The sequence below is a fragment of the Alosa pseudoharengus genome, unplaced genomic scaffold (assembly GCF_046254945.1).
Source record: "Alosa pseudoharengus isolate Yale_2024_CS ecotype anadromous, Long Island Sound unplaced genomic scaffold, YU_APseudo_1.1 YU_APseudo_1.1_scf_17, whole genome shotgun sequence".
In the NCBI taxonomy this organism is placed as follows: Eukaryota; Metazoa; Chordata; class Actinopteri; order Clupeiformes; family Clupeidae; genus Alosa; species Alosa pseudoharengus.
Genome location: NW_027468640.1, coordinates 20814665 through 20828810, shown reverse-complemented (window position 1 = coordinate 20828810; position 14146 = coordinate 20814665). Strand labels below are relative to the sequence as shown.

The 14146-nt window shown below is 45.4% G+C and overlaps 1 protein-coding gene across 7 annotated transcripts in view; it reads left to right on the top strand.

Moving 5' to 3' along the window:
* Positions 1–14146, top strand: part of clcn3 (chloride channel 3) — a 40285-nt gene that overhangs the window by 11825 nt on the left and 14314 nt on the right. For 5 of the 7 annotated variants that reach the window (XM_076288881.1, XM_076288886.1, XM_076288883.1 and 2 more), the window contains 3 exons: positions 9133–9293; positions 12735–12834; positions 13869–14056. In XM_076288881.1, coding sequence (XP_076144996.1) covers positions 9133–9293; positions 12735–12834; positions 13869–14056 — 449 coding nt within the window. Of the gene's footprint in view, positions 1–526; positions 1397–9132; positions 9294–12734; positions 12835–13868; positions 14057–14146 lie in introns of those variants that run through there. The other 2 variants (XM_076288882.1, XM_076288887.1) reach the window with 2 other exon arrangements.

Here is a 14146-nt window from a genome sequence, read left to right as displayed (position 1 = left end):
AATGCGTCATCAAGGCTGTGTTGTAAGATGTTGATGAAAGCATTTTGCACAGTTAACCATATTCAGTGCACCCATCCATAAGTTCAATGTTCCTTTTTTAAATTGAGACTTATAACATTTGTTATCATTTGTGTAATTATGTGTCATTTGTATGATGTAAATTGAGGGAGCAAAATAAAAGCAGTATCGGCTCCAAATATCGGCTCAAGAAAATCGGCAGCCTGTATCGGTCATCGGCTTAGGCGGATGGAAAAAAATCGGTATCGGTATCGGCACTAAAAAATCCATATCAGTCGATCCCTAGTATGTTGCTCACACTGCTCTCCCACTATATCTCATAAGCAGGGGTGAGTGGCATGTTCGGTGTAGTGGCTGCTGTCAGTTGTTGTGAAGACCACACTGGCATCAAATTGTGGTCTCTCTAATAACTGTGGCGCTGAATGGGAGTATTCATGTGTTTTTACTAAAAACTTATATTCATCTTGGGTTTGTGGACTCCTATGGTTGTGCTCTTGATACATTTGTTGTATGTTGTATACAACAAATAGTGTTGTATATTTGTGTGTGTTTGTGTCTGCGGTAATGGCTGTGCATACAGTCATTGGTCTGCGCTACTTATCTGGCTCGTGACTGCTGGACCATGCCACTGCCACACAAGCTGTTTCTCAGCCTCTCTGCCATACTCTCCCTTTTTAGAAGCTTTGAATGGACTGTTCCATACATGGCCTGCTTGCTCCCATGCATATACCCCATCCTCCGGCCTCGGCTGTAGAATCCACCCCCTGCCCCTCCGCAAGTGAGATCTTCCAGCTCTGGGCTCGGCTGTCTCTAGTGGCAACTGAGCTGCCCTCCCTCCCTCCTTACTTCCTTCCTTCTCTCACTCACTTCTCTCCTCCTCTCTCCAGCGCGCTCCCTGTCTCCTGATCGTCTTTCCTGCGATGACATCATCAACCCCAGAGCAGTCAGCTGCTGCAGGGGGGGGGGGGGGAGAGAGAGACAGAGAGAGAGAGAGAGAGAGAGAGATTAGAGCAAGTGCAACAGCGCGAGTGAGGGAGGCGCGCGCACTCACTCACATTCACACAGACTGACACATCGCACGAATCACAGACACACAGGCACACTTACGTATTCGCTTACATTCGCACTCACGCAGATTCTATACGAGGGCCTTTACTCGGATGATGGTAAATATGGCAGTCACTCTCGTCAGATCTCCTGTGTCTGAATCTGCGCTGACGTTAGCCTAGCCGTCATAGCCTAGGGTAGCGTAGCGCGCTAGCAAGCTCGAGCACAGCGCAGTAGGACACGCTCGCCATGGAGGAGCTATCGGAGGACCCCTATCTCCCCTACGACGGGGGAGGGGATACCATTCCCTTGCAAGAGATGCCGATAAAAGGTATGGCACACATTGCAGCCCTCACCCCAACCCCTCAATTTCTGTTATCCGCTAGCTTCTCCCTACTCTCCACCCTCACTGCGTGCGTTTCTGTGGGTGAATGGACCTCGTCGTAGTAGTCCTACTACATCCCCAGTATGCTACGTTATCGCTTCAGCTCCGCGTAGCCTACATAACGTTACATCCGAGTGTGGTGGGTGTTTCTGCGTGCACATAGAATTATGTTCACTATGTGGGTGAATAGCCAGGTAATCTTAGTCTCCCAGGTGTGACTCAACACGAGCTATTCTTCTGCTTCGTTGACACTATTAGTAGATGATTTACCGTGACTGCATTTGACCTGTGTGTGCGTGTGTGTGCATGTGCGAGAGAGAGAGTTGATTTTCGTGAGGTTTGTTTGTATACGTGTGTCTGTGTGTTCGTCATTTCTCTCTCTCTCTCTCTCTCTCTGCCTCTGCGCATATCGAAGTGTAATCTACACTGTGGATACAGAATGTGTATTGGCACAGAAGAGCAATTTCATCCAAGCTCAAAGTGTGTATGTTCAAGAGGGTGGATGCGTTTGTGTTTTTGTTTAAAGGAAGCCGCAGTTTCTCTCTGGAGACCAGATTGTGTGTGTGTGTGTGGGTGGGTGGGTTGGTTTAGGGAAATCACTTGTTCCAGATGTTGAGCTAGCTCTTATAGGTTTGCTCCTATGTTGAGCTCCTATAGGTTTGCCTGGTGTGCACAGTGTGAAGACTCAACAGGAAAGACTTCCAACACATTTTCAGCAACTTTTCCCAGGCTCTACAAAACAGCTGATGGGTGACGGCAAACCTTTTTGTTTCGGATAATTTCTGACAGTGAGAACATATTTTTGCCATCTGAGGTTCATATGCCCCAATTACACAAGTACATTTATGCTCTTGTTCAAAAACAAAAATGTTTGGTTGGTTCCTCTCTTGTTTTTCTCTGCACCTATCTGTTGATATTCTAGGGAAGCCAATATCCAAATACTTATACTGGGAGCGTACCTATGTTTCCCCGGTCCTATGTTCCCCAGGTCCTATGTTCCACACTTTGTATAGGACCGGGGAACATAGGACCCTTTAAAAAAAAAAAAAAAAAAAAACCTAACCCTAACCCCGAGAGGGGAACATAGGGATGACCCCCTTTTTACTTTGCCAATTGTTTTTATGCCAGCAGTAGACAAGGCCTATCTACTGTTATAACTTGAGGTTCTTTGGCTTTTGCTTGGGCTTACCAACACGAGTTTACCAACTAGCTACTTCAGCAGCAAGCTACTTCATCATACTCCGTAAACCCAGAGTTGTGTGTGTGGGAGTTTACTTGTGTGTTTGCATGATTGCATCATAGAGCCACTAATTCAGAATCTGAAATGTCTACTGCTGTCAGTGCTCAATGAATGGGAAAGGTCAGTCCCAGCACTATAACACTTCCTGACAGTTGGTCACCACCCCTGAGGTAAGACCGTTGCTTGACTCTCCTGAACCTTATCTGTGGGTAAGATATGACTGGCCTGTTATGTCCAGCGAACCTGAACAGTTGGTTCACAGCTGGTACCAAAAGATGACTGTTTTTTGTTCCATTCTGCAGTTTGTAGAGGACGATAAATCAATGTTATGTGCCAATTAGCTTGCTGCCATGGTGCATTGTGCAACATTCTCCGTTGCATTCTCTGTTGCATCCTTGATTACAGTGGTTCTGCTTAAAACTGCAGGAGAGCCGAGCCCCTCAGGCTTTGACCACTCCTGGTTCTGGACCCGACCACTAGCAGAATCAAGAGCAGTTGCCTTTCATTTGTCCTTCTATCAGAACCAAGAATGTCAATAGTTTGTGCTATATGTCAAATGTCTGTTTGCATCTTCAAGAAAATTGATTTCTGAATTTGAATTTGATTTGGAAAACTAACAGCAAAGGCTGACTCGAAAAATTGACAACAGTGACCAATGTGACCATAGTTACTGACCAAATAGATTCCAAACTGCAACCTGGCTTCACACTGCACAATGCTCTGAATATAACCTTATGTTGACCCAGGTTAATCAATCTCTGGCCATTAGTGATCACCCACAAGCTTCTACCACGTACACAGAGAGACACAACACATTTGTAAACACATATTAGCATTAGAATCTGTCTGGGTGTGTTGTGCACCATTCCCCTGAACCGCCTATTTACAGTGTTAACATGACTAAACATGTGCTAAACTGTGTCATTCAGAAACCTGTGGATCACATGACTGTGCTAAACTGTGTCATACAGACACCTGTGGATCACATGACTGTGCTAAACTGTGGCATACAGAAACCTGTGGATCACATGACTGTGCTAAACTGTGGCATACAGAAACCTGTGGATCACATGACTGTGCTAAACTGTGGCATACAGAAACCTGTGGATCACATGACTGTGCTAAACTGTGGCATACAGAAACCTGTGGATCACATGACTGTGCTAAACTGTGTCATACAGCTTAACATGCTGTCCACTGGTGTGTTTGTGTGTGTGTGTGTGCGTGTGCATCTGCATCTGTGTGTGTGTGTCTTCCCATTCATCCATCAGAGCGGATGTCTGCTCAGGTGCGCTGGGCTCTCTGGTAGAACAGTTTTTATGTAAGTGGCAGCAGGAGTGGACAGCCTGTGTTCTTGAGTTTATCAGCTTTGGGGCCACCAGGCCACAGTAACGCCCAGAGCTTACGTAAACTAAGCTCACCACACACACACACACACACACACACACACACACACACACACACTATTTAAAGGTATTTTCAAGTATGTAATGCACAACAGTGTGTGTGTGTGTGTGTGGTGAGAGAGGGAGAGGTGACTTATTAGCACCTGAATCAGTGAAGCAGCTGTGCTGCTGTAGTGTCTCTATTCTGCCCACCTTGTCTGTCTCGGTTGCTCTCAGTCCTCTTTGTCACACAGCAATAACCCACAAGGTTATAGTCATACTACTAGACTGATTTCTTACTTGTCTCTTTCTGACGAGCACACACACACATATACACACACACACACGTAGTTGTAGTCAGCATGGGTCTAATCTGCATCCGGCCCACTGTGTTTTGTTCTGAGTCACCAGCAGCTGAGATTCTAAATCACCTGTCAATCCTCTCCACTCGCGTCATTCCGCCTCTCTCTCTCTCTCTCTCTCTCTCTCTCTCTCTCTCTCTCTCTAAATCACCTGTCTCTCCTCTCTCCTCACATCAATGCAATTATTTATGCAAGCACATTGAATTACCTCAGTGAAATGCACTTTATTAAATAAACTTGCCTTGCCTGACCTCTTCCTCCTCTCATCCTTTTTCTTGCCTCAGGCCCTCTCTACTTTGCTTCGTTTTCCTTTTTTTCTCCCTCCCTCCTAGTCTCCTCCTCTCCTTCCTGCTGCTTTCGTCTCCACCTCCAGCCACCCCCCCCACCCAATGCACCCCCCCGACACACCCACCCTTATGGTCAGCAAGGTGTTCCCCAGTCAAGAGTGCTAGCGTTGGCATTTAGCGCTGACCCATATGGCTGAATGCAAAATTAAGCAGTCTGCCTGCCACTGTAACACCGCTGTTATGAATCACAAGACCATAGTATAAGGCTGTTAGCAGTAGTACTTAGCCTTGCCTCATTGTTAGTATTAGCTTGTAGTCCTGCTCCACCTATTTCAATAGGAAACTAAGCTAAGAGTCTTCTATATGTGCCTGTATCTTTGTTATGTTTGCTGACACTGGCAAAGCATTGCTTTAGGCTGGATGGATTGCTGTGGCTTTTCTGGAGCTGGTGTGAAGTGGCGACTCTGGTCAGTGTCACCAGACGATGCAATTGATCGCTCGCCATGCAGCGGGGTGGCACATTGCTGGAACTTTCTGCACGCACCCACCAATGGCGTGCCACACTCCAGCAGCAGAAGACTTTACAAACCACATCAAGCATCCACAATGACTTGACAAACCCTCCCATCTAAACCACAATTCACTTGCCTTGTGGTTGTGAGAATTATAGACACACACACACACACACACACACACACACACACAGGTGCATTGGCCTCTTATGCTGCAGTTGCAGAAACGTTGGCGATAAATGGTGCAGTGGCAGTGCGACTAAATCAAAGTCACGAGCGTGAAATTGGTTGGAGCCAAAATGGCTGCTGCATCGAAGTTTGGAGGGGGGGGGGGGTTCCGTTTTTTTATGGCTGTGAATGAGCCTTAATGCACATCAGAGGGAGGACTCCTTTATAAACAAATCTGAGATGGTCACTGTGTGGTGATGCAGATGCAGATTTTGACCAATCAAAATGGCTCCTTGCCCTGTTTGTGCAGTCAGAGAGGAGGGAGGGGGGGGGGTGGAAGGAGAGAGAGAGTGAGTGAGTGAGGCAGCAGAAAGAGCGAAGTAGTGTTGTTATGGCCTCAGGCCCCTGTTGCTGTGACTCTGCTGTGTGTGCGTGTGTCACTCCCTGATGTGGGTAGTGCGCCTGTGTATGTGCGTGCAATATTGTGCGTGTCTGTGTGTGGTGCTTGTAGGCCGTACATGGTGACTATTTATGTCTGTGTTTGAATGTGATTCTGTAATGACAGAACAATGTCACCTTCTGTGTCACATACGTGTATAGCAGATATGCCAGACATGTTCACAGGCTTAGGGTATACAGTTTGCGTGTGTGTGTGTGTGTGTGTGTGTTAGAGAGCTAGTAAGTAGGGCTGTAACGATATACGATTCGAAACCGAAATCGCGACATTCATATCCACGATACTGTGTCGCGGTGTGAAAAGGCAGAACCGCGACACACCCTTAGTGTTTCACGCAGTGCTTTGCAGCTTACGCGGCCGCAAAAGCAACCCACATCTCCCGCTTTACTTATCGGTAGCCTACGTTGTCCAAAAACATCAATAAATAAATAATAATTTCATACCTCTCCTTGCTTTCATTGTAGACTATGTGTGCAACTTTACCAAACAGTAGTAAACCCCCTCTCCTTGCCCCGCTCTCTCCTGCGCTCCCTCCCTCTCACTCTCCCTCCCTCTCCTGCTCAATGAACACGCGCGACTTAAATAAAACATTCACAATCGTGAAAGCAAGGACGCATAGAAGACGACTTGCTAAATTACTATTAAATCCGCTTAGCATCATTAGCATGCTGCACATATTTGTTTAAAACTCTTGCATTGAAGTTAACTGATCATCTCAATACCAACGTTTCCCAAAAGGGCCTGTCCCAAGGAGAACAAGTATTACCTTGAAACTTAAACACACATGGGGAAACTGAACAGCCCAATCAGTAGACTATGATCGGCTAAGCTAGCCAACTATGCTACTTTGTTTACAATATTTCCAGGCTTCAATCAGACAGCTGAATTAAAGAGGTAGAGTTGTAATAAAAAATAGTAGGCCTAGGCTATAGGCTAATCTGCATAAAGTGTGCTGTCATAAATATCAGTCATTCAGAAAAATATTTTTATATCAGGATATAAAATAATAGATATATTATATTGTAATCCTCTGGTGTTCTAAGGGAGGCTATTAAAAATGTTATTTAATTAAATGTCTAGCCCCCCCCCCCCCCCCCCCCAAAAAAAAAAAAAAGAAAAATCGAGATTCGTATCGAACCGTGGGTCAAAAATCGTGATACAAACCGAATCGTGAGGTTGGTGTATCGTTACAGCCCTAGCACTTATGATAAAATATTTTGTCGTCTTCCTTCGCAATCGTTCTCGTATAAACGGCCCCTTAGTGGTCAGTTTTTCCTGTGGAGTCTTTACATTCCACGTGGACTACTTAACATTCTGTTCCGGATTTTGACTGTGGTATCATGACTGTGGTCTTGATAGTGACCTTAATATGGCATTAAAAGAAACGACTACCCTTAGAGTGTGCTAGAGTCCCTAGGTGTAGTGTTTCGTTTTTATGGTTTGTTAGGCTATCTAAGGTCTCTGTGTTTTGTCTAAGGTGTGGTTATCATTCGATTGTCAAACAAAACCTTGAATATCAGCTGGTAAGCCATGACTTCATGACCGCTTTGTACGAATGTGTGTGCACAAGCTTCAATGAAAACGGAGAGACTGAAAGACCTTGATCAGTGAGCTTATCACTCTGCCTGGTCCTTTCCAGGCTGGGGGTTTTGATCATGTGCTGTGTGCTCGTAATGGTCAATGTACACTTGGATCTTTCATATGCCAAATCCTTCTTGCTGCCTGTACTGCGATAAAGTATGTGTGTGTTTGCGTGTGTGTGAATGAGAGGGCATGAATGGCAACAGAATGGCTGCACTTGTTATGAGGGATTGTAAATTCCCTGTTTGAATGGTTCCTAAGACACATACAACACACTCTGAAGTGTGTATTCAAGTATAGTCCAGAGGTGCATTCAAATTCGGCAAACGTTGGCAAATGCTTGTGGTGAACATGTTTTCTCTCGTTCTCTCTCATTCTCACGTTACCTTCATCAAGCTCACATCCAGTTCCACTGTATGTTTGCGGAGAACTACCTCCTCTTCACCAAAAACTCAAGGCAAACAGAAACCTGTTTGCAAACGCTCGCCTATGTTTGTAAATTTGAACCCACCTCAGGACTACAGGTGTCTTTACAGTTCTTTTGGCTGCTAGTTAAAGGGAACCCTATAAACCTGCTTTTGCCATCATCAGAGGATCTGTAGTGAATAGCAGACAAAAGTCCCATTATACAGCAAAGGCCTGCTAGGTTTAGATCTCAGAGGGATTTTCAGTTAGAAAAATCTACATGAGGAGCCTTTGATCCACCATCAGTCATGGCACAGTTTCTGAAAACATTTAGGTTTCATTTATATTTTATTCATAAAGAACATACATTTGTATGAAATGTTTCACTAGAGCTCTGGCGGGCTCCATTCATGCAACTGAGCTCTGGCGGGCTCCATCCTGGCTCTAGTATCTCACTATTTGCATTACCCACAATGCCATGGAGCGAAGGCAAGTTAAGCTGCTTAACTGGCGTGTCTGTTAGCGTAGCATGGTTGCTAGCTTCCATGTGCTCCCTCTTGACTGCTGTTTGCTCTTGAGAGGTCAGTAAGATTAGGCTACTCTCTGGGCACCAGACAATCCAGGTCAAATTCAGTGCTATGGACACTAGGTTGATTTGAGTTTAACAAAACTCACCTGTAACTCACCTGGAACCTTGGGGCAAAATTAGTTTTTAGGTGAACTTTGTTACTTTATTATGTTTTACTTTTTGTGTTCCTCATGGTGTTACATTTGTTGTATTTGAGTAATGCCAGAGGTTGTTTGAGAGGCTTACTAGAAGTCAACCGATATCGATCTTTAGAAAGTAGGGTCTGCCGATGGCCGTTATAGCCTATGCTGCCCTTTTTGGCTGATATTAGGTTGTTTTTTCCCTCTATTTGCATTATAAATAATGATGTGATGATAAGAGTGTAAGCTTTCCCATTTTCTCCCAGGAGCAATGTTGAACTCTTCCAAAAGTTGTGGCTGAAGTCTGCTGGTAATTTAATTGACAGAAGGGGCAGTGTGCATCATCTGTTGGGGGAGGGATTCGCCGTCTAGGGACAACTTTTCCAGGAACATTTTAAAGGGCAAACTAATTGATTTTTCTTTTTTCCCCTCTCATCTCCTCTCCTCTTATCTCCTTTCTCTCCCCTATTGGCTACATCTTTATTCCCTCTCTCCTCTCATCCTCCCTCTCTGCCACGGCTGCGTTCCCTTCCTGTCCACTCTTCCTCTTCCTCCTCCTCCTCCTCCTCTGCGACAGGTTCTAACTACGCCATGTCTAACGGTGGCGGGGTGGTGAGCAGCTCCACCCACCTGCTGGACCTGCTGGAGGAGCCCATCCCTGGCGTGGGCACCTACGACGATTTCCACACCATCGACTGGGTGCGCGAGAAGTGCAAGGACCGCGAGCGGCACCGCAAGGTAGCTGAAAACACGTGCACTGCGCACACACACACACACACACACACACACACACACGTACACACGTACACACGTACACACACATACACACACGTACACACACACACACACACACACACTCCCACACACACACACACACTCCCTAACTTCAAGTGACACCGCAAACTAGCTCAAAGCACACAAATACGCAAACTCAGAACCTCCTTCTGTTAGTGTGTTTACATCCAGTTAAAGAGCCAGACACCTGCAGAATCCCCAGGAGACCCTTTGTTTGGCACACTGTTTTGGCCAACTCCTTTTCCCATCAACAGGGAACGGGTTGCGTAATATGGTTTGTGCACCAAAGATTGAACCATTCGGAGCATTTCAGTCCAAAATAAATTTGTTCAGCGAACCTGAATAGTTGGTTCATGGCTGGAACCAAAAAATGGCTGTTTTTGTTCCATTCTGCAGTTTGTAGATAAAGGTAATTCTCTACGATGTTATGTGCTAATTAGCTTGCTGCCATGGTGCATTGTGCAACATTCTCCCTTGCATTCTCTGTTGCATCCTTGATTACAGTGGTTCAGCTTAAAACTGCTGGAAAGCCTCAGGGTCTGACCACTCCTGGTTCTGGACCCAACCACTAGCAGAATCAAGAGCAGTTGCCTTTTGTTTGTCCTTCTATCAGAACCAAGAATGTCAATAGTTTTTAATGTCGGTTTGCATCTTCAAGAAAGAGAATTCCTGAATTTGAAATTGATTTGGAAATAGGAAAGGCTGACTTGAACTTCTACTGAATTTGACAACAGTGACCATAGTTACTGACCAAATACATGTAGATTCCAGAACCACTGCAACCTGGCTTCACACTGCACAAGCTTGCCTTTACAATATTCGTCTTACTTTAAGCGTTCATATGAGACTAGAACTGTCAACTTTAGGCAGCTTTCGAAGACCAATACCCCTATATACAGTACACTTTTGCCCTCACACATTCATACACTTTCTCATAAATCTGTTCTGTGTGCTATTTGTCATTCCTTATTCCGAGATAAGATCTCAGGCTGCTCAAGTCTTGACAGAACACAAAGGTACAGGATTCCAGAATAGTGAAACATATTCATTATGAGCTGCCTGTCATAGTTAAACACTCTTGCAGCTTAACCTGTAAGAGTACAATGCCATGAATGCCATTTTTTTTTCAGATATCTGACAAGAAGCACAGATGAAAGGTGGCCAATATCTTGTGTTATTTACAGTATTTTATTTATTAAGTAATAGTAATTCTTCATCTGAATATGTATGTATTTATGAGGTAATAGTAAATCTTCATCTGAATATCTATATGCAAATCAATACTGTCTCACTTACTGAATGTGTCTCTCTCACCTCACTTACTCACTCACTAACCTATATCTATCTCTCTCTCTCTCTCTCTCTCTCTCTCTCTCTCTCTCTCTCTCTCTCTCTCTCTCTCTCCCCTCTCTCTCTCGCTCTTTCTCTGTTTCTCTCTCTCCTAACATCCATATGCATGTGCACTTTGGCGTGTTGCAAGCCTGTAAGCCTGTTGTGGCTGTCACTCCAGCAGCCATGGGCCCCCTCTACAGGCCTGTAGAGTAGAAATACAGACTCTAGTCTTCACTAGACAACCCACCAACCCCCCACCCACCCACCCTTAATCGAGTTTCAGTTTTGTCAAAAAGTCATGAGTAATTTCCATGAGACTTTCATCCCCTAATGAATTGGAAAAGCCCTAGAATTCTAAAAATAACAAGGTCAACCAAGTACTCACAGATGTGCACACACACACACAAACAGTTACAGTGCGAATAATGTGGCCTTGTTTTGTGCGGCTATTTCTTGATGCTTGATCAGCATCATGTGATGAGACGAAGTAAGAGGAAGTCTTTCAGTCAGCGTCTGGTCCTCAATTAGACGTGTGTGTGTGTGTGTGTGTGTGTGTGTGTGTGTGTGTGTGTGTGTGTGTGTGTGTGTGTGTGTGTGTGTGTGTGTGTGTGTGTGTGTGTGTGTGTGTGTGTGTGTGTGTGTGTGTGTGTGTGTGTGTGTGTGTGTGTGTGTGTGTGTGTCTTGTCTGTAGTGTGTGCACCTAGAAAGTGCTCTTTGTCTGCATTGATATTAACTCAGTGTGTGTGTGTTTATAAGTTAAAATTTCAGTGGTTACCCTGATGTAACGAAACTCTACAACATAAGCAGAAGATTTGTGTTCCCCTTGAGGTGTGTGTGTGTGTGTGTGTGCGTGCACACCCACCCACCTGAATTGGGTCTCACCGCTTTGCTTACTGTGTGTCTCTTTTTCTCTTCTTCTCCCTCAGTCTTTCTCTCACCCTTGTGTTTCTCCTTTCTCTGCTCTCTCCTCTTCCTCTTTCTATATTTCTCCATCTCTCCTTTCTTTCCATCTCTCTCTCTCATTTACTCTCCATCTCTGTTTTAACTGTTTAATTTCAACTCCTATTATCTCTCTCTCTCCATCTCCCTCTCCCTCTACCTCCCTCTCTCTCTCTCTCTCTCTCTCTCCCTCCCTCTCTCCCTCCCCCTCTCTCCCTCTCCCTCTCCCTCCCCCTCTCTCTCTCTCTCTCTCTCTCTCTCTCTCTCTCTCTCTTTCTCTCTCCCTCTCTCTCTCTCTCTCTCTCTCTCTGAACTGTGTAAATGTAATAAAGCAGAGGCAGCATCCGGCTAACGGCAGACTGAAACTGTCTTGGCTCTGATCCATCATATCTGGGCCATACCTCGGCCATATCTGGGCCATACCTCGGCCATTCCTGGGCGTTGTTCGCCACTCATGCGTTCCTAGATGCACCATGTATCATTTGTGTATCATTTGAATATCTCTTCTGTAACAGGCTACTCCATTCTTCCCGGAGTGTAGCATAAAACACAACAGAGAATGAGAGCTGGGGTTGACTTCTTGCTTTTAACCGCTTAGTGCTTGTCAGTTAGCATTAGGAACGGGTCTGTGTGTGTGTGTGTGTGTGTGTTTTGGCAGAGGCATGAGTGTGTGTATCTGTAGACCTCTCTGAGCATAACCGTAACTCTGTTTACCCTGTTTTAACTGTAACTCTGTTTACAGAGTTAAGAGATGAGTCCACTAGTTGTGTTGTAACCAGTCGATTACTAGTTGTCATGTACCGGTACAATGCTGGTTCTAACATAGATAATGCTACAGTAGCTGTTAGCAGCAGGTGTTTCATCTTTAGATGGTTATCTAGAGCAGACAACCCACTAATGAATTGAGTGTTCACTTGACAACAGTAAACTGGTGATGTTTGTAATGATTGTGGACTAGCTAGTCAAAAGGTTAACATCACAAAATTCCACAAAAAAAAACCAGAAGGGCTGTTTCACATCACAATCACGTGCACGCGCACACACACACACACACACACACACACACTAGATGCATAGGTTTGATCTTTCCTCCATGTGTTTGTGTCTGTGCAGATAAACAGTAAAAAGAAGGAGTCAGCATGGGAGTTCACCAAGAGCCTCTATGACGCCTGGTCAGGATGGCTGGTGGTCACCCTCACTGGCCTGGCATCAGGTAGGACTGCTGCATACACACACACACACACACACACACACACACACACACACACATTGTGAAGAACAGTATCTTATGTGGAGGAAACTAGACATTCAAACATACAGGCAGTAAAACATTTTCTATTTCTCTCTCACTCGGGCACACACGCTCACTCACACACTCAGACACTTACACACACACACTCACACACACACACACATTTTTGGTATATGCACATTCCACTGCCTTCTCTGTTCCCTCCTGGGGTCCCAGGCGAGCGCAGCTGTTACAGAAAGGAGATCTGAATATGTGAGATCCATCTCCATTTCAGTCTCTCTGTCCACATTAGGCCGACCTCTGTGCTGGAAAACTCGTCAGCACCGACATCAGCCGCATAATGAATCAAATCTTCAACAATTTGTTGTCTAACGAGCTAAACAAGCTCAATTGGACTGAATTAAATTGCCCAGGAAAAAGGAAGTCATTGTTGCCAGGGCAACAGCTGCCATAGCACATCCCCAGAGGTCATCATTGGTGTCTCTGGCCAAAAGCAGTATGGCCAAAACCATAATGGAGTAATGCCTTAATTTGCTACATGACCTTTTTATTTGACTCTCAGTAATCGATTCCTGTGCTTCTCTTGATTGGCACTTAGGCACTCAGTCTTTCAAGAGCCAGGCTAAGCTACCTGTGATGTAACCAATTGTCGTGTGTGTGTGAGAGAGAGAGAGAGTTAGACACCAACAGATGGTAGAAAGGCCTGTCACATATTGCATCTTCCGTAAGATGAGAATGATTGAAATATAGTGAAGCATGCCGTTCTTACATCTAACTCAAAAGGTTTAGAAAATATTTGTCGACATTTTTTCTCTGTAATGACACATTCCAGAACCATTTTGTCTTGCAAATCAGACACGTTGAAGACGCTGCTGCTGTACATCAGAGCAGACAAAGACCGTCTGCCACACAGGAGAATCAAAGAACACTGCCATCTGCTCTCCTTCCGCCTCCTGGTCACCATGGTCACTGTGTTCTCCCTGTGCTCCCCGTAGGGGCGCTGGCCGGCGTGATCGACATCGCGGCCGACTGGATGAACGACATCAAGGAGGGCGTGTGCTTGACGGCCATGTGGTTCAACCACGAGCAGTGCTGCTGGGGCTCCAACGAGACCACCTTCGCCGAGCGCGACAAGTGCCCGCAATGGAAGACGTGGGCCGAGCTCATCCTGGGACAAGCAGAGGTAGGACGGACGGACGGATGGATGGATAGAGGCTATTTTGTGTCTGTTCTTTCTTGCATTGAGTTGAACCCCAAATGAAGCAAGCACCAG